This window comes from Cervus canadensis, chromosome 1, assembly GCF_019320065.1.
Source record: "Cervus canadensis isolate Bull #8, Minnesota chromosome 1, ASM1932006v1, whole genome shotgun sequence".
NCBI lineage: Eukaryota > Metazoa > Chordata > Mammalia > Artiodactyla > Cervidae > Cervus > Cervus canadensis.
The window spans coordinates 31,991,229-32,016,998 of record NC_057386.1 but is presented as its reverse complement, the minus strand read 5'-3'; the positions used below and the strand labels follow the sequence as shown (position 1 = coordinate 32,016,998).

The following is a 25,770-nucleotide window of genomic DNA, read 5'->3' as shown; positions in this document are numbered from 1 at the left end:
ACTGCTTAGAGATTTTTTTTTTTTCCTTTTGTGTTGTTCTTGACTCTGTTCTAGATGGTTTATGTTCCAGAGAGGAAAAATGGTCACAGTGAGAATCCCTTAAAACCCTGGGCACATGGACTTCCCTGGTGGTCTAGTGGTTAAAACCTGCCTTCCAGTGCTGAGACCACAGCACAGGTTCCATCTCTGGTTGGGGAACTAAGATCCTGCATGCTGCGTGGTAACGAAGCCTGTGTGCCCCAGTGAAAGGTCCTGAGTGCTGCAACTAAGACCTACGTAGCCCCAAAAAGAAAACAGCAAAGAAAACAAAACAAAAAACCCTCTGAGCACAAACCATGTCAGTCCACTGCTAGGACAGTGTACCTTAAACCTCAGGGGCCCTTGGAGAAGAGCGGGCCTTGCTTCTCAAGGGACAGGGTCTCTCCCCTGAGGGGACCCCGTTTGTGAGCATACTGCTTTCTGCCTCTGTCTCCCCGTGAGGAATCCACCCAGGGCTCCGACCATCTCTTAGCATTGTGTCCCTGAATCCGGACCTTCCACGGGTGCCTGGAAGGATGTTACCAGAACCATCATGTTAACTTCAGTATTGTTCTCCTGTGTTAGCTGCTGTTAACAGGTGGGCACCTTTATTGGCCTCATCCAGGTAAGGAAACTGAGACCCAGAGAGCTTAACAAACACATCCAAGGTCAAGTACACGTGTTCATGTGTGACAGACAGGATTGCACCTCTTGTGTCTCACCCTCCTCACTGTGTTTTACAAGCCTTATCTCATCTGATAAGGGGATGCTTGTAATTACTCTTCACTCCAGATGGGCAAAGCTGGCTGGGAGGGAGGCAGGTGTCTGGCCCAGGTGGCCCAGGTGGATGATTTGAGCAGGCCCTGCACCCCCTTCTGAGCACCCCTGAGCTCCTGCCTCTGTGCTGATGAGACAAACGGATGAAACCCAGTCTCAACTCTGGCCTAATGAATCCCGGCGAGGCAGCTTGTTTGCATTTGTTAGTTAATTCGTTTTCCAGACAGAACCACAGACCAGTGCCCCCGCCTCCCTGCCAGTGTGCCCGCCCCGGGGGCCTGACGGCAGCCCCAGGCCACCTCGAGCCCCCTGGCCCGGCCGAGGCCAGAGAAGGGCCGGCAGCCAGCACGAGGGGCCTGTGTGAGGTGAGGACAGCTGCCTCCCCACCCTCGGGGCCGGTGGGGCGCCCGGCTCCCCGGCTGGAGCAGGCACATGAAATCCGAACTCTGGAGGGAAATTTACTGCACAATAAAGGAAGAATGGCCCGCTTTGGGGACAATTAAAGCCACATTACTGTGGAATTACAGAGGACGCCCGGGGAATTAGCCAAATCCAAAGCAGCCAGAAGCACCAAGGCCAAGAAACGTGGGGCGTTTACACGCGGGTCCATTCCCCCACTTGTATGAGGAACCTGTCTGGTTCCCAAACCCCCTAATTTTAAGGCAAGGGAAGACATCCAGAGGCTTCACCTGAGAGAACTGTTGTCACCAAGCCAGCCCAGCCAGCCCAGCCCCACTTGTGCCTTAAATAATTCTTTTCTGATTATAAAGCCAATCAAGTCACCGGCGGAGGTCCGGGAGGCCGGGCCAAACCCCACAGTTTGCTGCTGGGGAAGCAGGACGATGCCAGGATTCCGAGCTGGAGCCAAGCAGGGTTCCATCCAGTCTCCTCTGCAAGCCATGGAGGCTAAGCCTGGGGCCTCGGCATCCTCATCTGGAAAATGGGCACAAGGGTGCCTGCCTGACCCGCTCTCTGTGAAACGTCGAGTGAGTAAAGTATATAAGATTAGGGCCCTGGTCCTCCACCTTTTTTTATTCTGTGCTTTCCTTTAGTGAGATGAAGATAGATAAATTATACATTCTGGGGTGTTTTGAAGAGCAAGGAAGTTTGTGCTAGCTTTCTCTTTATGTTGCTAGTGAAGAGGAAGAGGCGTAAAAAGATGGTTTCTAAAAAAAAAAAAATTGATTGAAGTATAGTTGTTCTATGTGCGTGCATGAATGCTAAGTTGCTTCAGTTGTGTCTGACCCTTTTCGATCCTATGGACTGTGGCCCACCAGGCTTCTCTGTCCGTGGGATTCTCCGGGCAAGAATACTGAAGTGGGTTGCCATGCCTCCTCCAGGGTATTTTCCCGATTCAGGGATCAAACCTGCATCTTATGTCTCCTGCATTGGCAGGCATGTTCTTTACCACTAGTGCCACCTGGGAAGCCTGTAGTTGATTTACAATGTTGTGTTAATTTCTGCTGTATTTATATATATACGTATATACATGCAGTTTCATATTCTTTTCCATTATGATTTATCACAAGATATTGAATATAGTTCCCTGTGCTATACAGTAGGGCCTTGTTGTTTATCCCTCCTGAATATACTAGTTTGCATCTACTAATTCCAAATTCTCAGTCCTTCCCTCTCCCACCCCACTCCCCCTTGGCAACCACAAGTCTGATCACTATGTCTGCGAGTCTGTTTCTGTTTTGTAAATAAGCTCATTTGTGTCATATTTTAAATTCCACATATAAATGATATTATATGGTATTTGTCTTTCTCTGACTTCACTCATCTTGGTAATCTCTAGGTCCATCCATGTTGCTGCAAATGGCATGATTTCATTCTTTTATTATGGCTGAGTAGTCATTTATGAGTGTGAGTGTTAGTCCATAAAGAAGGCTGAACGCCAAAGAATTGATGCATTTGAATTGTGGTGCTGAAGAAGACTCAAGAGAGTCCCTTGACCAACAAGAAGATCAAACCAGTCATCCTAAAGGAAATCCCTGAATATTCATTGGAAGGACTATTGCCAAAGCTGAAGCTACAATATTTTGGCCACCTGGTGCAAAGAGTCAACTCATTGGAAAAAAGACCCTGATGCTCGGAAAGACTGAAGGCAAAAGGAGAAGAGGGCAGCAGAGGATGAGATGGTTTGACAGCATCACTGACTCACTGGACATGAACTTGAGCAAACTCTGGGAGATAGTAAAGAACAGAGGAGCTTGGTGTGCTGCAGTCCATGGGGTTGTAGATTGGATGTCCAATCTACTTAGTGACTGAACAGCAATGAAGCATTCCATGTATACGTGTACTGCATCTTCTTTACCCATTCATCTGTTGATGGACATATAGGTTGCTTCCGTGTCTTCAGTTCAGTTCGGTTCAGTTCAGTCGCTCAGTTGTGTCCAACTCTTTGTGACCCCATGGACTGCAGCACGCCAGGCCTCCCTGTCCATCACCAACTCCCAGAGTTTACTCAAATTCATGTCCATTGAGTCGGTGATGCCATCCAACCATCTCATCCTCTGTTGTCCCCTTCTCTTCCCGCCTTCAATCTTTCTCAGCATCAGGGTCTTTTCCAACGAGTCAGTTCTTCAAATCAGGTGGCCAGAGTATTGGAGTTTCAGCTTCAGCATCAGTCCTTCCAGTGAATATTCAGGAATGATTTCCTTTAGGATGGACTGGTTGGATCTCCTTGCAGTCCAAGGGACTCTCAAGAGTCTTCTCCAACACCACAGTTCAAAAGCATCAATTCTTTGGCACTCAGCTTTCTTTATAGTCCAACTCTCACATCCCTACATGACTACTGGAAAAACCATAGCCTTGACTAGATGGACCTTTATTGGCAAAGTAATATCTCTGCTTTTTAATATGTTCTCTAGGTTGGTCATAACTTTTCTTCCAAGGAGTAAGCGTCTTTTAATTTCATGGCTGCAGTCACCGTCTGCAGTGATTTTGGAGTGTCTTGGCTACTGTAAATAGTGCTGCTATGACCAAGGGGGTGCATGTATCTTTTCAAATTAGAGTTTTCTCTGGATGTTTGCCTAGGAGTGGAATTGCTGCATTATTTGGCAACTCAATTTTTAGTTTTTTGAGGAACCTCCATACTGTTTTCCTTCATGGCTGCACCAATTTATGTTCCCACCAACAGTGTAGGAGGGTCCCTTTTTCAGAAAGATGGTTTCTGAAGTCACTGGTCAGGCAGCTTGGGCTGTGCAGGGTTGGGGACCCTTCTGGAGGCCTCCGTACTCTTGCACATGGATCCCTCACCTTCATGGCATGCCTTGAGGGTTGTGCTGCTTCACAGATGAGGAAGTGAGGGAGGATCCCACTTAGTATAAGGTGCCAGGAAGGACTTCACGATCCCTGCCTACAGGGAGGAAAGAAAGAGTCAAGACTGTGGGTGTCTGGTGCTACCCTGGTGCATAGAGACTCACTTGTCACTGTCTAGTGACTGAAGTATATCTCGATGGCCAGGTAGAAGCCGCTCCATCTTTTTCTTTTTTTAATATTTATTTGGCTGCATCGGGTCTTGTGGCACGTGGACTCTGTAGTTGTGGCACGCAGGCTCTGGAGCGTGCAGGCTCAGTAGCTATGGTACGTGGCCTTAGTTGTTCCATGGCCTGTGGGATCTTAGTTCCCTGACCAAAGATCGAACCCTTGTCACCTGCATTACGTGGTGGATCCTTAACCACTGGACCATCATGGAAGTCCCCACCCTACCTTTGGGGTACTGACCTCAACTCTGACCTCCTGCCCTCTGCTCCCCTACCTAAACCTCATCCTTCAGGCCACAGCCAGGCATGGAGGCCTGTCTTCCTCTTCCTGTAACCCTCAGGGGTTCCTCACCCCTTCTAGAAGCACTCTAGCACTGATGTTCCTGCCTGCTTGCAGGTGAGTCTCAAGGAGGGGATGGACTTTCATATTAACACTCTGGGACCTGGTCTTAAAGCCAGCAGCTAAAGAGCTCAGCTGTCTCCTGCCCCCAAATCCTGCTGGTTAGGGGGCTGGAAACTCCGTGGGGTTTGGACACCCCTGGGTACCCTCAGCAGCCTTACCCCCTGTGTGCTGAGACAGAGAAGTGCAGCAGAAAATCTCAGCTTGTTCGTGAGCTAGGCATTTGGCCACACTATTGATGCTCAAAACAATTTGGAGGAGGAGAGCGAAGGGGCTCCCCCATCACAGGACCCTCTCTTTGCCTGTAAGGGCCAATCTCTTGTGGGATTCTGGCTTGGAGCTTTAGTACAAGAGAGCCAGCCAACAAGCCACTGGGATGGAATAATTTAGGAATAATCCAGGGGAGATGCTTAGAATGCCCAGCAACCAGAACTTCCTGGCACCAGCCGTCACGGAGATCCCAGCTGCATATGGCTGCATTGGTGCATTTCTGCAGAAGATCGGTCTATCCGAAAGCCTTTGAGGCCCTGAAAAAGTAGCTGGTTTTGTAGCCACACCATCGCTGTCCTGCTGTTGCTGTGCTGATCTGAGAACCCTTTTATTTATTTCTTTTTCCTTTTGAACTTTTTATTTTGTGCTGGGGTATAGCCGATTAACAATGTTGTGATAGTTTTAGGTGAACCCGCAGAGGGACTCAACCACACATAAACATGTATCCATTCTCCCCCAAGCCCTCCTCCCATCCAGACTGCCACATGACATTGAGCAGAGTTCCATGTGCCATACAGTAGATCCTTGTTGGTTATCCAGTTTACATATAGAGGTGTGTACATGCCCATCCCAAACTCCCTAACTGGCCCTTCCCGCTGGCAACCATAAGTTTGTTCTCTAAGTCTGTGAGTCTCTTTCTGTTTTGTAAGTTCATCTGTATCATTTCTCTTTAGATTCCACATATAAGGGATGCCATAGGCTGTTTCTCCTTCTCTGTCTGACTTACTTTACTCAGTATGATACTAAGTCCATCCATGTTACTGCAGATTGGGTTATTTCATTCTTTTCAATGGCTGAGTGATACTCCATCATATATATGTCCCACATCTTCTTTATCCATTCCTCTGTTGATGGATATTTAGGTAGCTTCCATGCCATGGCTGTTGTAAAGAGTGCTGCAGTGAACATTGGGGTGCATGTATCCTTTCGGATCATGTTTTTTTTTCTCCCCCAAATATATGCTCAGGAGTGGGAATGCAGGGTCATATGGTAGCTCTGTTTTTAGTTTTTTAAGGAACCTCCATACTATTCTCCATAGTGACTGTACCAATTTACCAACACAGTGTCTAAGAGCCCTTTTAGAAGATGCTCAGCTGCCGAGCTATCTTCTGCCTATGAGGGAGAGGTGGCCATGTCCCCAGGCCGTTTTCCCTAGCTATGGCTGATAACACGGGACCTCATTCCAGAAGGACCATTTGGACTTATTTTCTGTAAGTTAACTCCCCAAGGCTTGCCCACAGGGAAATTCTTCTGCTGTCTCCTCCTCACTCAGGGTCATTTACAGGCTGGAGGACTTCTCAGGGCACCCCTTCCACTAAATCATGTATAAGAATGTTTATGACTCCAGCTAGAGTCTCAAACCTGGAAGGACCTCCCAACCCAGCAGTGGATCCATGTCTCCTCTTAGACTCGTTGAGTAGGAAGGGACTTTATCTGGTTCACCCTCCCTCTCAGAGCCAGAATCTCCTGTACTGTGTCCGTGTTCTTGAATGCCTCCAGAACGGCAAGATCACTCTCCTGGGGGCGGCCCATTCCAGGTCAGCTGGAATCATCTGTTCCCAGTCCTTCTGTCTGTCCTGTGGTAGGCCACCCACATTCTGCAGTGAGCTGGTATTAAAAGTCTTTGATTGGATAGCATCCACACGTGACCAATCCATCTAAATAAACTATTCCAACTGGTTTGATTGAAATAACTGGATTCAGGTTTGGGGTACAGGGTTTAATCAGCCCTGAGTTTAATCGTGTCCCGATGAAAATGACCTTTTTTTGGATAAAAAGTTTGGACCATTCTGATTATAACTGCCTTCCTTCTCCTGTTTTTTCCTGGACTGGGGTAAGATTCCATGGGGGCTGTTTGCATGTGATACTGGGGCATGCTGGGAACCACTGGGTCCCTGGAGAGCCTGGTGGAGACAGATCAGTGGCCTGTCTGTTCAACATTGGTTGTGGTGTCCATCCAAAACACTTTTTGGGTCATCATGAGACGGGCTGGGACCTGAAACCCTTTGCCGCAGTGCTTGCACCTGGACAGATGTCTCTTCCAGCAACAAAATATAAGGAAATCATAAGGGACTAAAAATAACTGCGTTTATGTGCAGTTGGTGCAGATTATGGACAGGAAGATACAAAAAGACCAAAAGAACCCAAACAGCCACTCCTGAGGCAACTTCTGAAGAGCCGGAAGCAAAAGCAGGGCACTGCACGTGCCCCCTTCACATCCACCAAAAGGTGTTCTAGCCTGATCCCTGGACCCACCCTACCCTCACCGCATATAAGGAACAAGCTCCCCCCAAAGAGCGAATAAGAGCACTAGTTACTTGATTTCAGCCCCTTGTGTTGCAGCTCCAGTCCCAGTAAATCCTTGTGTGAATTTCTTGTCTGGTCTCTTTATCAATTTCTATTGACTAGGGAGTCCCAGAAACCCGGTTGCTAGCAATCCCATGGATAGGGTCTTTCCCTTCTCTCACTTCTCTTCCTGGTCTCAGGCCAGGGATTTCTGTTCTTATGGAGCCGATGCAGAAGAGGAAGTGATTAGGGCAGGACAGGCTGGCATGGACCACACAGGAACTGGAGAATCAGACAGCCCTTGAAGTTCAGAAAAGCCCGAATGCCCCCCACCCCGGTCCTGACGAATTGGGGGACCCTCTTAACCTCTTGGGGGTTTTCAGGTGCCGAGAAGATCAGAGCCACCTTTGATAAAAGCTTGTCGTGCCAGATCACGTCTTGGGCGAAGCACAAGTTTGATGGGGATCTGGAGGGTGACGGAGATAGGACCACCCTGCAGTACTTGGCATAGACCTTCACTCACAAGGGCTTGTTGAAATTCCAATTGAACTGGGCGTCCTGTGTTTTTATTTGTGAAGTCTGGCAACCCTTGTTGGAGAGCACATTAGGAAACCAGAAGGCATGTTGGTGTTGACCAGGAGAGGGTCTGTGGGGACCCCGGCTTCAGTCTGGCCCTGTCCATGAGCCGGAACCTCCATGGTCCTGCATGTGGGGTCACATCCCCCGGAGCAGTGTAGGGTGCAGCCAAGGCTGGTCTCCAGGCTTCCAGCCTGCGTCAAAGTTACCTGCAGAGTCGAATTCAATTAACTGGTCCAGCAGAGAAGCGCAGGGTCGTGGCACCGTGGGGGAAGGTATCCGGGGAACTGAATGTCGCATGTTTTCCTGCCTGGTGTCAGGGGAACAGAATCGACTGCAAGTCATTAAAGCGCCTCACGGCCAGCCTCTCCCATTGCTGCTGGAGGCTGCCTCCTGGCATGTGCCAGACTCGGCTACGGGACCCGTTACAGATGGGAAATGACTCCGGGGTGGGGGGAGCCAGGGGCCAGACTTGGCCAACTGGCAAATCAGCTCTCCTCTGTCTGTTAATAAAGCCTGGGGACCGTGTGCTCCACCTCTGGGGAGCAGAGGCTGGAAGGCAGCCCCCCCCCGCCCCCCGCCCCCGCCGCTGCTAGACAAGGCATCTGGGCAGGGTGGAGAGGCTGGGAGGAAACAGCATCTCATGGGGAGCGGAGCTTGGGGGGTGGGGGCAGTTTTGCTCTGACCATCTCTTCGCCTTTGAAAACTCTCGGCCTTGGGAAATGAATTCCAGCAACCACGGGGTTTATCGAGCTTCTTCCTGCCCACGGCCGTGCCACCTCACTGTGCTGGAGGTCTGGAAAGAGCTCCCTAACGAGTTCCAGGTCCTTGGCAAGGTCTCTCTGCCGGTCGGGGCCTCGTTTTTTCTCCTTTCTTCTGTGACAAGAGGGTAAACTAGAAAAACTTGGAAGCCCCCAGCAGCCTGAGATGCTGTTTGTGCCCTTGGAGGATGATGTGCCATTTTCCTATTGGGCGTGACCGGGGGTGGGCGGGGGTGTTCACACAGGGTGGGTCCTGTTATAAGTGAGAAGCAAAGACTCTTAGGCTCCGGACCTCTCTTTTGAAATCAATACCCTTGAGGGCAGGGGAATTGGCATCTTGTAGTCAGTGGGTGGCCGAGAAAGGCTGCAGAACAGGGTAGTGACAAGGTGAGAGGAGGGTTGGAAGAGGGAATTGGGGTGGGGGGGCCCAACCAGAGTTGGGAAGTACACACAGTGGCCCAGGGCTGAGGTCTCCGAGGGAGGGGCCTGGGTGGGGCCCTGGGAAGCGAGGGTGTGAGGAACTGAACTGCAGACAAAGAACTGAGACGGCTCCTCAGGGCTCACCGAAGCCTCCCCGGCATTTCCGAGAGGAGGATGTTTGTGCGGCAGGAGCCCTGAGTTATTCCTCGGCAGCAAAAAAAAAAAAAAGCCTGGGAGACGTTAGGAAGGATCGTTTCAAAGCCTTCGGGGGAGGCGCAGCAGCCAAAAAAGGGCAGGGGAAAGGAAAAGCTCCGATGTTTACAGAGAAAAAAAAAGTCAGTGGAAAAAGTGACGGGGAGGTCAAGCCCATTCGAGGGATGGCTCTGTGCGGTCCCCTGGGGAGGGGCCGGTCGCCCTCACAGACCTCGGGGGAGAAAGCCACTTGGTCTCTCACCCTGCGACCCCGCATCCCGCTGCCATGGCCCCAGCCCAGCCCTCGAAAGGCCCCCTCTAGTCCGCTCGCTGTCTGTCCGTACCCGGGAATCGCGTTAATCCACTGTCTCCCTGCCCGAATGGAGTTCACATTTCTGCTCGCAGATCTCAGATGTCTGCACCCCGCCCACCCCACCCCAGGCCCTGCTTCAGAAGCCCTGGAGGGTCTGGCTGGGTGGGGGCGAGAGCTTCCAGCAGCTCTTTTGTTCGCTGTCTTGACAAAGGGACCCGGCCTTTCCCAAGCCCCACAGGTGTGAAGAGCTTGTTACCCTGGTGTTTGTTCAGCCCTATTAGTGGCCTGAAGGACTGTTGACAGAGGGCCCCTTTGTGTGCAGACGCGGCTAAAGCTCTCTAAGCCCTCGACAAACACAGGCCACTTCTCTCCCGGGACTTTATCAGGAACTATCTAAAGCCCGCCTTGGCCGCTGGGAACTCCAGCCTCCTGGACGGGACACTGAGGACTGGGTTTTGAAAGCATTTTCTAGTTTTTTTTTTTCTTTTTCTTTTTTCTTACACCTTGATCCACCTCTTGTTCGTTCTGTTTCTGATATCAGAGATAAAGCACAGGTTTGGGGTCAGAGATTTTGTTTTCAAGTTGGAGCTTTAAAAAAAGAGAAAAGCTTTGTGGCTTGGCAGGCCTTCTGTCTCCTAAGAGAAGGTGTCAAAGAGATTTCCAGAAAGCTCGGTGGACTCCCTGCTGTGAGAACTCAGCTTGAAGGGGGTTCTCGGGCCCCCCATCCAGGGAAGTTCCTCACTGCTGACAGCCCTCTTGGAAATCCTTTCACCAAGATTCCTGCATCAACTCTCCACCCAACCTTCTCCCTCAGAATGGTTTTCTCTGCCCAGAGCCCTGGAGAGTCCGCCCTTATGGAGCAGGTGGTTACCATTCTTGTCGACCAGTCCCCTTCTGAGGCTGCTCCCGTGCTGAACGCCCCATCACCTCCACAAGGTCAAGGTCACAGTCTGCAGGAGCCCCCTCAGGGCCATGGTACCATTGTGCCTCATCTCTGACCTACCTGCAGGCTGAAAATGGTCTTCCTGCCACCTGACCCACTCAGTCCCACCCCTGTGGCTTGTTTGCAGCTGGAGCACACTCCTCCTGAACTCCCAGAAGCATCCCTGCCAGGTAGAACCTGCCCCTTAACCTCCAAGAGTCTTGGTGTCCCGCAGCCATAGACTTTCAGGGCCGGGAAAGAACTTGGAGACCATCAGGCCCAATGTCCTCATTTTTCCGATGGGAACACAGAGGCTCAGAGAGGCCAGGGGGCTTTCCAATGATGGACACCTGGGTGAGCTGCAGAGCCAGGACCAGCACTCAGGTCGCCGCTCTCCCAAATCAGCTCCAGTTCTCTTGCCTCTCATCCTTGCAGCCTTGTGATGTTGTATTCGTTGTGTACCATTTTGAGTTTACTTAATCACGATGGCTCAGTGGTAAAGAGTTTGCCTGCCACTGCAGGAGACACGGGTTCGATCCCTGGGTTGGGAGGATCCCCTGGAGGAGGAAATGCAACCCTCTCCAGTATTCTTGCCTGGAGAATGCCATAGACAGAGGAGCCTGGTGGGCTGTAGTCCACGGGGTCTCAAAGAGTCGGACACAACTTAGTGGCTAAACAACAATAACAACAACAATCATAACTCCACTCAAGTGTGAGGTTCTAGGTCCTGTCTTTGCCTTCACACATCTTTTTTTTGCCTCTGCATATTCTGAACCAGTGGTCCTCATGGTGTGGCCCTGGGATGGGCAGCATCAGCATCACCTGGGATGGTGTTAGCAGCACAGGTGGTCATGCCCCACCTGCAGCCTACTGAACAACAAGTCCTGCTGTCAGCTCACTATTGAGGACTACCCCTTCCCTCTGAATACAGGGCTTAAAGCTTGTCACCCGGACATCAGCTGCCAATGCGACACGGTGGTGCCCAGCTGGGGTGAGCCCAAGAGGCTGTGAAGCTGCTAAGAACACTTGTCTGTCCTCTGATTTTTTTTTCAGGTCATGCTTTCTCTATCTGGTCTCAGCAGAAGGGCCTCCCTGAGCATCAGTACCCCTATAGCTCTAGCATGCATACTCAGTTGTGTCTGACTCTTTGCGATCCTTTCAGCTACAGCCTGCCAGGCTCCTCTGTCCATGGGATTCTCCAGGCAAGAACACTGGAGTGGGTTGCCATTTCCTCCTCCAGGGGATCTTCCCGACCCAGGAATCAACCCCGCTTCCCCTGCAGTGGCATGTGGATTCTTTACCTCTGAACTAGCCTTGAAGCTCCCATAGCTCTAGGCACAGTTGGAAATTCCAGGCCTATGGTATGGTTACCAGACTGCTGTCTGGCTCTCTTCTGAGACAGAAGCGCCCTGAGGGCAGATCTCTGTCTTGTCTGCTCACACCACAATCTGGTCCTTTTAAAGGCTTCAGTTGGCATGTGTTGAAGGAAGAAACGGCTGCCGCTCCCTGGGTGGCATTTGAAGCTGCAGAGTTGGCTGTTAGAGGCAGCAGCCAAGGATGTAAAGCTTCCCCTACCCTTGGGCTGAGGGATTCACCATCTCTCTAACCCAGGCTTTCTCACACTTGGCAGTACTAGCATTTGGGGCGAGATGACTTGGCTGTGCCTGCTCTGTCCTGGGTAGGACTTTGGTGTCTGTCCTCAAGATGCTGATTAGCAGCTCCTTTGGCAGTTGTGACATCCAAAAAATGTCTGTAGAAACGTTGTCCGACGTCTGCTGGGGGACAGGATGGCCTGTGGTTGAGAACCACGGCTCTAATCCCCAACCTGGAATGTTCTGGACATTTCGTGTGTGGTTGAGGAGGTCTTGTGGGCCTCACCTGGCAGCCACAGACCAGATTAGCAAAGGGACTGATGATGGAGGCAGCCCCTCCCCCCACAACCCCGTCAGTGCCCATCATGTCCCCACCTGCCCTAGTAGCCTGGACGTGTGGAAATGCGTCCATCCTGTTTAAGTTGTTGAAATGTTGACATCAGGTTGCTTAAAGGTGTCAGGCGCTCAGCTGAGCTGAAGAGACACCTGAGATGTTCGAATTTGAAGCAGGTGACTTAAGCAACAGGTCTAAAATGATAGTAATGTTGAAATCTTTGATCAGAAAGATGCTTAACCAGCGAAAGTGGTGACTGTCCTTTGCTCCATTTTTGCTCGTGGAATGGTCCACGGATGGAGGGACAGCTGGATCAGACAGTTAGGGGGCTGGTCTCACTAGTAATGAGTGAGAGGTCTCATGGCAGGTCTGAGAGCTGTGCTTCCATGGGCACTCAGGCGGCCCAGAGCTGGGGACTGTTTCCTGCATACAAAGCCCCCAGCCTGTGGGTGGAACACACAGGGGCTGGTTATTTGGGGCAGTTTAGTTGCAGATACATGAGTCCAGAGTGCCCTGCTGTGCTGCCAGACTAACCTGGGCAACTTTTCTCAGAAGTACTGACCTGGAAGGCAGGGGAAAATGCTAGGATGGACCCTGTGTGTGGGGAGGGTGGGGAGGACCCTGCGCTCAGAACTCCGAGAGGGCCCATTGAACAAGGCCCATCCTGTTCCACGAGCGCCCCTGAGCCACATGGTGTTCAGGGGAGCCAGGACCTGAGTCTCTGAAAGACAGGGCCAGGATCCAGCTTAGCAATGGGTGCTGGGTTCTCCCAGGGCCTGGGAGAGCCGTGGGGGGACTGGGCTTAGCACATCACGCTTTTCAGGAGAGGGCCAGCTCCTGTGACTGGTAAAGCCAACAAACCAACAGGTTTGTTAGCAAACCAACAGGTGCAGATTCAGTCGCCATGGTGTGTGAGGTCTTACTAGGCCTTCCTTGGAGTCCCAGGAGGAGTCCAGGGCAGCCTAATGCAGGTTTTTCTTCTTGGAGCACTGCAGTCCACTTGAGCAGACAGGAGCAAAATCAATGAGTTAAAGCAGCAGGACAAGTTTAAAGGAGTTCAAAGCCACAAGAAATATCACAAATGCCACAAGGCTATGCCTTGGTGGAGGGTGTCAGTCCCCCACCTATTCTATATTTCTACCTATCTACTTACCTAATCTGTCTACTCATCCACCCACCCATCCATATATCCACCCACCTACCCGTCTACCCATACACTCATCCATTCATCCACCCATCATCCATCCATCCACCTACCCACCCACCCACCAGCCCATCCATCATCCATGTGTCCATCTACTCAGCCACCCACTCATCCATCCATCTACCCACCCATTCATCCATCCGTCCATCCATCCATTCATCCATCCATCTTCCCTCTTGCTTTCTTATTTTTGCTCTCTCTTTTTCTCATTTGTACAATGAAAGTATATCGAGGTCTGCTCTGGGCTGGAAGATATAAGGATGAACATTGTCCCCATCCTCCAGGAACCAACCCCACTGAGGGGAGCATTTGTCCCACTTTATGTAAGAGCTTGCTCGTCTGCCCCATCCATCTATGCTACCAGGAGCTCCTGTCGCCCTCAGGGCCTGTGGCGCAGAACCTGGCACAAAGCTGGAGTACCTACCAATGTGTTGATTGAACCACCTGGAGGTGGAGAGGGATTAGACAGTTCAGGTTGGTGAGAGAAGTTCATAGAAGCTTAAGGAATGGTGGTGACAGGTATGTGTGAAGAGGCTTAGAGGACCTTTCGATGGGAGAGGAAAATGGGACCCCATCTCCTGGGCCTCTTTCCCTGCTGGGTGGTGGGTGAGGAGCTCGCTTCCTCCTTCTTCCTTCCCGATGTCCCCATGTCATGCCTCTGGGTCTGAAATGCAGCTGTCCGTGAAGTGTCCTTGGCGATCTCCACGCAACAGCTGAAGGAGGGCATGGTGCTTGGGGTGCAGGCCAGACCAGCTCCCTTGGGTGGCCAGGGGACCCCCTGGACAGGGTGCAGCGGTGCTTGCTGCCCTCTGCCCTCCCTGGTCTCCCGGGCTGACCTCTCCGTTCTCACAAACCTCCCCTTTCCTTCCCGCCTTGAAATCTGATAACAGAACTAATACCCTATATTTTTGCCTCCAGGAGAGGCAGGAGATAAACAGGAAGGCGTGAGGGATTAAGGTGTCTTTCCAGGGAAGGGGCAGGGGACAGGCTGGCAGCCGGGCGACATCCCTGTGTGCAGCCGAGGGCTCCAGATGTGAGCTGCTTGGCCCGACGCATTTTTCCATTTGTGCAGAGAAAATAAAACAAAGAGAAAAGAAAACAAGCCGTCAAATGCTTTGCAGAAGCCTGAGTGTGGGCAATGGTCACTGATGTCCCCTGACAACTCCAGGAGGAGGGGGGACAGGGCAGGGGGCGGGGGACCCCTGCCTTTTGATGTTCAGTCTCTGAGCTTTCTTTTGTGTGACCAGTTGTTTGGGAAGAGCTTCGGTTGGTGGAAGGTGTGTGGAAGGTAGAAGAGAGATACCAGCCAGAGGTTTCCCTTGGAGTGGGGAAGCGGGGTGATGAGCTCCCAGGAGGTCACGAGGGACAGCTGGGCTGACTTTGCAGATGTGAATACCAGCTTAGCATCTGCCTCTGAGATGGACCAGAAGATGCTGCTCCTGAGGCCTTTCTCCTAGCCCAGAGGCCTGAGGAAGTGTCACCCTGGAGATCCTTCCAGATCCCTCTGCCAGGCCCTGTGACTTCTGTCCTAGTAGAAAAGATCTGGATTCTGACCCTTGATCTAGGATGAGCTATTTCTTCCAGGGATCTGGGTCCTTTCCTTTGGGGCAATTGGCCAGGAACCGAGAGACCTGGGCTCTAGTCTTGGGCCCCCATTTCCTGGCTCAGTGGTCCTAGGCTGGTAATTTGCTTAACCCCTCAGAGCAGCACCCTCTCCACAAGTCTGGTTGAGTGAGTCCCCAGTGACAGTGAACTTGTATCATTCCCTGTGCTCATGGGCAGGGCAGGGCTGAATAGGTTTCTTTGTATGTAGTTGAACTCGGCCCTGAGGGCTGGAGGTGATGAGGGGATACTTGTAAAGCTCTTGGGAGTCATTCTTTGGCCTAATTTGGCTTCTAGATGCTTCTTCCAGACTTCAGGCTTAAGCTGAGGTCTTTTCTCTTGTATCACACACAACACGTCCTCAAAAGCCCTCATCCGTCTCTACTTGTAAATTGTGTGTCATTTGGAGAGTGACTCTAGGAAGAATATTTAAAGAAGTTTATCATAACATCAGAGAGAAAAATGAAAGAGGCAAAATTTTTTAAATCACCAAAGTAGTATGTGAATAAGAAACTGGTAAAAATACTTGCAACTGGTATATAAAACATACAAATTCAATAGATGTCATCAGAAAAAAACCCACCTTATTTGAAAACTGGGCAAAAGACATGAACAGGCAGTGCATACACAAAAAACGAAATATAAATAGAAAAACAAACATCCAGAGAAACGTCCAGCCTCACTGGTCATCAAAGACATACAAATTAAAATTGTGTGCATGTGTGTTTTCCAGATGAATTGGCAAAGGTTAAAAAAAAAAAAAAAAAGGAACGCTGATACCAAATGCATATTGTTTTTCTTTTCAGCAGTATGGAGAATAGGAAGTAGGAGCTTTCACATCCTGCTCATGGGAGAGTAAACCAGGACAGCCTTTCTTGAGGGCAATTAGGCATTTGGGATCTCAAGTTAAAAACACCAAAATTTAACATAGCAATTCTGCTGTGAGAAATTTACTGTATGACAGTCATCAGAGCAGAGTGCACACATGCGTGTTCAAAGGTGGTTACCACTGTGTTGTTTATAATAGTGAAAAGCTGGAAATAACTGCCCAACCTGGGAAGGCTCTGCTTTTTATTTTGAAATTTTGTCCACACCTCGCCACATGTGGAATCTTCCTCAACAAAGGCTTGAACCCACACCCCCTGCATTGGAGGCCAGAGTCTTAACCACTGGACCACCAGGGAAGTCCCAAGGCCCAGCTTTTCACTGCATCAACTTCTGTTTCCAAGGAATCCATTTCGTGTATTCACACGGTGGAGGACTTTCAAAATTATGAAGGACATTATCTGACATTAAAAAATATTCATCATCATGCGAAAATAGGCTGGGAAGCTAGAGGTACATGGATGATCCATGTCTGTCAGAAAGAAAGAGCTCCACAGCTGAGTAAATGTTAATTAAAGCCTGCAGGGAAAGACCCGGTATTAACAGCAGTTGGTGGAAATTTGAGTGCATTTTTTTTTAACCTTTCTGCTTTTGTTTTTCAAGTGTCTGGTATTAAACATATATTTAACAATTACATAAAAGGTGATTTAGGACTTCCCTGGTGGTCCAGTGGTTAAGACTCTGCTCCCAATGCAAGGGGCATGGGTTCAATCCCTGATCAGGGGACTAAGATGCCACATGCCACGTGGTGCAGTCAGGGGGAAAAAAGAAAAAACTATTTAAAACAAGCTTAGCACAAAAGCAAAGGCAAGTCACGTTGTAGAGTGTGCAAGATTAGGCCAGATTTAAGCTGGAGATACCTCCGAGTTAGAAGCCTAAAGAAGAACCAGGTAACAGTGTCACAGGGTAACATGCTGATTGGGGGGGCCCCTGCTGGCTGCCTGGGGAGCTCAGAGCCTTCGTGTGTAAGCCGGGCTGGCGGAAGGTGAAGATGAGCCTGGAAGTGACATTGAAACCAAGAAAGGGCTGATGGAAGGAAGCTGTCAGATGAGAAGGGGGCTTGAGAGCAGAGAGTCCCAGGAGGGAAGGAGCAGCACATGCCTGTCCCCACAGAGGGGACAGGTGAGGGGTCCTCACATGCGGCCTGCTCCAGAAACTGAAAGGCTGAAAGCCTAAGAGGGGGCTGAGCAGAGCTACAGTGGGAGAGAGGAGCTGAACCAGTTTATACAGAGCCCTGGAGGCAGTGTTAAATGATTTTGGTTTTATTCAGTGGGGAGCCACTGAAAAATTTTAAGTAACTGCTGGACATCCTCAGACAGGGGTTCAGAACTCCTGCTCGGGTTATAGTGTTGGGAGCCTGAAGGGTTCAGTGGAGCAGGGGTAGGGGGAGGTCGGTGTCTGAGGTCTGATGAATGGAGAGCAGTGAATGGGTCTGGGGGAGGTGCCTCTGGGTCCACATGAAGACCTCCAAGCGGAAGCCGGAAATGTGGATTTGCAGGTCAGGAGCACAGAGGTGGTCACTGCTGTGAGGGGTGAACCAGGCAGACCCGGGAGAGCATCAGAGCGGAGGGGAAAAGTCCACAGGAGCACTAGTGTGGGGAACAGGCGGAGGAAAGCAGGATTAGGCAGGATTGTGAAGGCCAGGGGCGGGATGCTGAGGGCCTGTCCAGAGGACCTGGCTGCCAGGAATGTGGCCACGACGCTGTGGGAGGAAGTTCTGCAAGTTGATGGCAGGCGGGGAGATGGTGCAGGAGGAGGTGGGGAAAAGGAGAGTCCAGGCCAGTGTCTGGAGCTCAAGGACGTGCAGAGTGTGCACGGGTAGAAGTGATGCTCAGAAGCAGTACATGCATCTGCTTGGGCTGCCGTGATAAAATGCCTCCCATTGGGGCACTTAAACCAACACACGTGTACTTCTCATAATTTGGAGGCTGGAGTCAAGATCAAAGTGTGGGCGGGTCCGGTTTCTCCTGAGACCTCTCTCCTTGGCTTGCACCTCTGCCACCTCTCTGTGTGTCCAGACTTCCTCTCTATAAGAAGAGGACAGCAGTGGTTGGACTAGGGCCCACCCTAATGTCCTCGTTTTAGTATAATCATCTCCTTAAAGGCCCCATCTCTAGGGTAGGTCCTCTGTCTGCCAGTGAAGTGAAAGTCGCTCAGTGGTGTCTGACTATACAGTCCATGGGATTCTCCAGGCCAGAATACTGGAGTGGGTAGCCTTTCCCTTCTCCAGGGGATCTTCCCAACCCAGGGATCGAACCCAGGTCTCCCGCATTATGAGCAGATTCTTTTTACCAGCTGAGCCATCAGGGAAGCCCAAGAATACTGGAGTGGGTAGCCTATCCCTTCTCCAGTGGATCTTCCCGACCCAGGAACCAGGGTCTCCTGCATTGCAGGCAGATTCTTTACCAACTGAGCTATCAGGGAAGCCCTCTGTCTGCCAGGATGTCTCCAAATAGAAGTCACATTTGGAGATTCTGGGTTTAGGGCTTCAGCACATGAATAGGGGATGGGAGAGGGGCACAGTTCAGCCCATAACAAGCAGGATTTGGGCATAAGAAGGATGCCAGCTGCACCTCCCAACTCTGACTGGGGATAGATAGAGGGTGGGGGTCGGGATCCTTTGCAGGAACTGAACCATCTCCATGGGGAGGGAAGCAGGTGCCTGGCGATGGGTCAGGCACAGTCAGGTGGTCCATAGGGGTGATGGATGCAAACAGGGGAGCCTAGGAAAAGCTTCCAGAGGAAAGGCTGCTTTGAGGTCAGACTGTGGAGGAGGGGGAACTGGAGGGGATGTCCAGGGTCTTCGGTGGCCCCCTCCTGACCCGTGTCCCTGCTTCCCACAGCCTGTAACTGCAACCTGCATGCCCGGCGGTGCCGCTTCAACATGGAGCTTTACAAGCTGTCGGGGCGCAAGAGCGGGGGCGTCTGCCTTAACTGTCGCCACAACACGGCCGGCCGTCACTGCCACTACTGCAAGGAGGGCTACTACCGCGACCTGGGCAAGCCCATCACCCACCGCAAGGCCTGCAAAGGTAGGCGGGGCGAGGCCCGGGCGCCACCTCTATCTCTCTATATCTATCTATCTATATCTGTCTGTCTGTCTGTCTGTCTATCTATCTGTCTCCCCCTCTCTCTCTTTTATTCTTATCCCCACGCTGAGATCATTGCATGCATGCACGCCTTTTGGAGGTGTAAGCCAGAACAAAGGGGCGGTGGAGACGCGACTCCGGGAGAAGAAAGGGGGTTGGTAATCCCGGCGAGGGTGCAGGGCTCCCAGGCCCCGCCCCGCCCCCTCTGTCCGCACAGGTGTGCCGCATACCGCAGGGCGGGGGTCATGTTCGCCGGCTTACTCTCGGCACAAAGGACTCTCTTTCACCAAAACCTTGCAGATGCATTTCTTTGGAGGTGTGCGCCCATCCCCACCTCCTCCAGCCCCCAACACTCACACAGATGCGCACCTTCACAGATGTCGGCAACTTGGGGAGGGGGAAAGTGGGGTGAGAGGCAGGGGCTCAGAAGCAGCATTTAATCCACCTGCAAATAGTTTCACTTCTCAGGACAAAAAATTAAAGGGAGACAGGGGTCTCTATTTTCTTTCACTGAAGCAAGTGGTAATGTTTTAACTTTGTGCTGTTTGTTTTCTCCCACTAACAAAAATGAAGCCGTGATCAGATGACTCCAAGGAGTTGATGAAATGCCAGGGAATTTAGTGACAATGGGGGAGGGGAGAAGTGCTCCTCTCCTCCTCCCAACTCCTCTACATGCATTTGGTTTTGGGAATTCCTGGAACCAAGGCTCTCTGGGTCCAAATCTTGGGGCCTAAAGACATTGCTTGCCAAGAGCCTGACTTCCTGGGAAGATATTCATCTCCGAGGGCTCTTGGGCCACAAGCCAGTGTGGCTGGCATCCTCACATGGGCCTGTAAGGACCCTGAGGCAGGAGAGACCCAAGCCAACCTAGGCCTGGATGAGAAGCTGCAGCAGAGAAGTCCTTCTATGGCTACTGCTTAGCCCTGGATGAAGCCAGAGTATCATCTTCTTAACAGGAAATCCACCAGATGTTGGGCACTTGTGTGCAGGACCGATTACATAATTTGTGGGCCCTGGTGCAAAATGAAAATATGGGACTTCTTCTGGTTCAGAAATTGCTAAGAATTTCAAAATGGCAAGCAGAGTTTCAGCCTAGCTTGTGCCCTTCTAAGTGTGGGGCCCATGCAGCCTGCCCTGCTGGTGCAGAATGCTTTTCTCTAAAAAACAGATTCCCAGTCTGTCTTCTCCCAGAGAAATCCCTGAGATTCCAAATGAGCAGAGGGTGGCTTCCCTCACACAAGGTCTCTCTCCAGTTCTGTGGACCTAAGGCTGCCTCTGGTGGTTGCCGAGAGAAATTTAAGCATTAAGGTAGCTGGGCTGTTTTCCATGTTAGAAACCACTGATCCAGGTGAGAAAGCCCCAGGAGAGTTTGACCAGGAATTGAGAAAGCTGACCTGGGAAAAGGTACCCAAGAAATAGCCACAGTAGCAGGAAGGCAGGGGCACCAGGGAAGGAGGGCTTTGGGTTTTCAGAGAAAGTAGTTGGAAGGTAGCCAGTGCCTTGTACCCAAGTGTTTTGTTGTCTTTTTTCTACAGAAGAAATTGAAGTCAGGGTCTTGTAAACAACTGGTTGCACATAGATTTCTTGGGGATTTGGCCAAAAAATTTTACTCAACGGGGACCAGTCAGGTGGGCAGCCCTGTGCCCTTGAATGAGAAGATCTGAGCTCTGCTTGGAAGGGCAGTGGTCACTTCCTGTAGTGCCAGTTTCAGCTGTCAGAGAAGGAAAGGCATGTCCCCTGGAGAGTCAGGAAGGAGCAAGGCCTTGGTCATTTTGCTATCTGCATCCCCTCCCTTTCCTTTGTTGCTGTGGGGAGGGACAAGGGCCGTGTGTGGCCTGACACTGCTCAGAGTGAGATCTCAGAAGGCCACAGGGTCCTGGGAGCCTGCAGACCATCTTCTGGGGCTCTGCCACTCTGGTTCAGTGGTGTGGAGCTGCAGGCTTCCTGTGCTGCTTTCCAGGAGGAACAGATACAGGCAGGCGAGGGTGGGGTCCTGTCTTCTTTCAAATGCTCTGGTCAGCCTGGATGGCTTTGTCTTTCCTCCCAGCCCTGGACAGCAACCGCTTTGATGTTAACTCAGAGAAGGACCCATGGAAGAGGAAAAAATGTAAGGATGGAATCTGCTCAAAAGAATACTTGCTTATCCTTCTGGGGAAATGTGTTAGGAAAAGTGAGATTCTCAGTGCCTCCTGATTGGCAGGGGAGGACAATGTCTCAAGGATCCTGCCTCCTGATTGGTGAGGGAAGATAGTGTTTCAAGGATCCTGCCTCCTGATTGGTGAGGAAGAGCATGGCCTGAAGGGCTCTGCTTTGTGATTGGTGAGAAGAGACAACATGTGGAAGATATGCTCTCTGATTGGTGAAAAGAAGAATGTGGCCTGAAAGGTCCTGCCATTTCACTGTGAGGAAAGACGTCTCTTGAAAGTTCCCCATCTTTCCCCTTAGCTTTTTTTTTTCCCTGATGTTACCCCCTTAGAGATGTGGGAATTTGCAGTCCACAGTTCCCCCACCAAAGAAAGACCCTGAGATTTGGGGGGAACCAGCTATAGTTCAGATGCTGGCAGGGGAATGTGTACCCTTGAGATCTTCAGACAGGGGTCTCTCTCATCACCTTCGGAGAATTCCACTGTTTTGTCTTCCCAAGGCTGGATGGTTTAAGGAAATGGTTCCCTTGGTGGCAGCATTTGATCCCAGTATTTTGATCCCCGATGGTTCACTTTCAGAGGCTTCCAGAATCATGTAGATTGTAGCCCTGGGGTGAAAGCTGTACTTCTTTGCTCTGTCTCAAATGCATTTCATGGGGAAAATGGGACAGCCAGCAGTGCCTCTTGACTCAACTTGGCCATTGACGTAAGGGTGCCTGGAAATAGTCATGGGGGCCCCTTGAGCCCCTGACTTCCCAGGGCCTGGGAGGAGCCCCAAGCAGGGGGCTGAGGCCACCCATACACTGCTGGTGATGGGCTGACGCCTGACCTTGTTCAGTTGAGAGCAGGGGTGGACCCAGACAAGAACAGCTTGGAGCAAGGGCATTCCGTCCCAAGCATCATTATGCCATCCTCCCAAGGGAAGTTTCATAGCAACAAATTTGTTGGGTTCTTTCTCCCCTCCCCTAGTTTGGAACCAGACGGGGGCTGGCAGCGCTAGTGCATACAAAGGGCTGTAGTCAACATGCCCAGGGAGCAGGCGGCTGCACTCTCTGCTATTCAGCGCGATTTCACAGCCCTGGGAAGGCCTCATTATGGCCTGGGCTGTTGTCCTATACAAAGTCAGACGAGATGAGTTTCTCCCCTTTCTCTGCAGAAGGGTGTGTGAGTGATACTCGTCCTGGAATCTGTCAAGAGGGATAGGCGGTTTTGTTTACCATTTGTCTTCTTTATGGACTCGGGGGCTCTTTCTCTTTAGAGCCAGCAAAGAAGACGTTACCATTTAACCATTTCAGCCGGGCCTCCCTTTAAACGATATTAATTTATCATCTCCTCAAACCATCTGTGATGGATAAAGACATTCCGGGAGTCTCCCGTGAACTGAATTGTGATGAGAACGGAGAAATTACCCGCCGCATCCATCGCCCGCCCAGCTCAGAGCGGCCTGTTTCTTGCCGCCATTGCCCTGCGCCCTCCACAGTCACCGTGGCTCATCGCAAGCCGCTGAGAATGTGCCTGAGTCCTCGGAAGCTGTGGGCAACAGTGGGCCTGTAGCCCCCCAGGGGACCCCAGTCTGAGCAGAAAAGCTTCCTGATGTTTGTGCTTCTCCCCCACAGCCCCCCTTAACAGGAACATTACTTGGGAAGGAGCTTCTGCTACCAGAAGAGCTGCAGGTGGTCCCCAGCCCCAGGCTAGGAATTTTCCCATCTGAAAATGGGGATAATAACAGTCCCTTCTTGGAACTTTCCTGGTGGCCCAGTGGGTAAAACTCCCTGCTCCCAATGCAGGGTTCCAGGTTAAATCCCAGGTCAGGGATCTAGATCCCACATGCTGAGACTAAGAGTTCACATGCTGACACTAAAGATTCTGCATGCTGCCAGAGAAGATCCAAGATCCTGAGCAATGCAGCTAAGACCCAGCACAGCCAAATAAATACATATTAAAATAATATTAGAGAAGAGACATCACTTTGGCAACAAAGGTCCATCTAGTCAAGGCTATGGTTTTTCCAGTGGCCATGTATGGATGTGAGAGTTGGACCATAAAGAAGGCTGAGCACCAAAGAATTGATGGTTTCGAATTGTGCTAGACAAGACTTTTGAGTCCCTTGGACAGCAAGACTAATCAATCCTAAAGGAAATCAACCCTGAATATTCATTAGAAGGACTGATGCTGAAGCTCCAATACTTTGGCCACCTGATGCGAAGAACCGATTCATTGGAAAAGACCTTGATGCTGGGAAAGATTGAGGGCAGGAGAAGAAGGGGACAACAGAGGATGAGATAGTTGGATGGCATCATCAATGCAATTGACATGAGTTTGAGCAAACACTGGGAGATAGTGAAGAACAGGGAAGCCTGGTGTGCTACAGTCCATGGGTTAGCAAAGAGTCGGACATGACTGAGCAACTTAAAAACAACAACAATAATAATAATAATCCCTCATCCCAAGTGTTACAGTGTTGATTAAATGAGATGATGTAGAGGAGGTGTCTGGCACAGGGCGTGCACGCCACACCAGGAACTGTTACAATCACTGGTACAAGCAGAGGAAAACTGAGTAACCAGAGCCACCGTTACTGCCAGCGTGCACACCACATGGAGACCATTGCTCAGGCTCCCCGAGGCCTTACTTCTTTCCGTGAGCATGGTGCCTGGGACAGCTGGCCCCTCTCACTTGAGGGGCTCAACCCTCATGTAGACCTGAAAGTTGATTCCCACCAGACTGCACAGGGCCTGAGGAATTTGCCCTAATGCTGTTGCACATCCTCAATATTGAGGGCAAAACTGATGAACAGCTGGAACAGCAGAGCTGGGATCCTGGCAGCTGCAGCCAGGGTTGGGGGTGGGGGTCTCAGCGGACAAGATGGGGATGGGTTGGGTGTGTCCAGGTGCAGTTCTGAAGGTGCCACTAAGAAAGACCCGCGGCATCTGAGGGCCCTCGGGCTGAAAGTCGGATGCAAGGCCTGAGCTGGTCCCCACTCAGTCACCCGGGTGCTCTGGCACCTCCCCCACCATCCAGCCCCTGCTTGCCTGCTGGCTCTGTGCATCCAGTGTGTGCAGACAACACGCACACACACACATACCCATCTATACACACACACACACACATCTGTACACATACACACACATCTGTACACACACACATCTGTATACACACACACACATCTGTACACACATACACACACATCTGTACACACGCACACACATCTGTATACACACACACACACATCTGTATACACACACACACACACACACATCTGTAGGACCTGAACCTTTTGCCTGTAAATCAGCTGCAGGAAGACTGTAGTTAACTATTAATAGATCATGGAGGGTTAAATAACCCAGTTTGGGATGCCAGGGCTCCCCCTTCCACTTCCTGCTGTCCGCACCTTCATCCGAAAGTGGCGGGGGAAAGAGAGGCCTGCAACTTGAACCCTGTCTTCTTTTGTGCCTCCTTAGCAACTGCTGGGAGAAAGAAAAGCAGAGCCTAGGAGGAGCAGACAAACAGCTGAGATGAAGTTTGCGGATTACCTGTGGATTTAAATTATTCTCGTCCCTCATTAGCACGGAGGATTTGGAAGTGGGGAGTGTCCGTTGTTGCGGTTGCCAGTGATCTCAGATGTGAGGGGAGGGTCTTTCCTGTGTGTCCCTCCTCCTCTCCTCCAGATTCAGGGTCCATGAAACAGCCTCTTCCCACAGGGTGGGTGGCACGGTGGCCCTGAGCGTTTGCATTGATTGAACCCGTGTCCATGGATCTCCTGCCCCACATGGGAACTGGGGGTCGAGTGGTGACCAGCACAGACAGGTTCCTCTGGAACTTGTGTTCTGGAGGGAGGTTGATGATAAAGAAGAAAAAGTAAGCAGAGGATTGTTACAGATTGTGGTGAGTTACATGGAGGAAATAAATGAGCTGGAAATAGTGTAACTGGCAGTGGGGAGGGGGGGCTGCTTTGCAGGGCATCCCGTGAGGACCTGTCTGAGGATGGGATGGACTTTGAGATGAGACCTGGGGTTCAGGGGCAAACAGCCATGGGGACACCGAGGAGCAGGACCCATGCCTGAAAGCAGGAAAGGGCTGGAGGGCTCTGGGTCAGAAGGGAGGTAAAGGAAGGGGCCAGTTCTGAGAGCCACGGAAGCCACCAGGAAGGCTAAGGATCAGTGACCAGACTGATGCTCATGGCTTGCCTCGTAAGAAGCTTCTGCTGTGAAGGAGCAGACAGGGAGAAGTATTTGTGCATCCCATATCCTACCAAGGACTTGAATCCAGCTTATGTGGAGAACTCTCAAAACTGCACAATAGGGCAATACCAACCACTCAGCTAGAAATGGGCAGAATACTTGAACAGATACTTGGTGAAGATACAAGGATGGCGGATAAATACCTCAACCATCATTCTTCTGCATTAGGGAAATGTAGACTAGAACCATGGCGAGATGCCACCACCCACCTATTGTTCAGTTGCTAAGTCGTGCCCAACTCTTTGTGACCCCATGG

General features: G+C 51.1%; 1 protein-coding gene across 3 annotated transcripts in view; it reads left to right on the top strand.

The window, feature by feature from the left end:
- Positions 1-25,770, top strand: part of NTN1 (netrin 1) — a 206,965-nt gene that overhangs the window by 116,734 nt on the left and 64,461 nt on the right. For all 3 annotated transcript variants that reach the window (XM_043474285.1, XM_043474276.1, XM_043474289.1), the window contains exon 3: positions 18,884-19,072. In XM_043474285.1, coding sequence (XP_043330220.1) covers positions 18,884-19,072 — 189 coding nt within the window. The remainder of the gene's footprint in view (positions 1-18,883; positions 19,073-25,770) is intronic.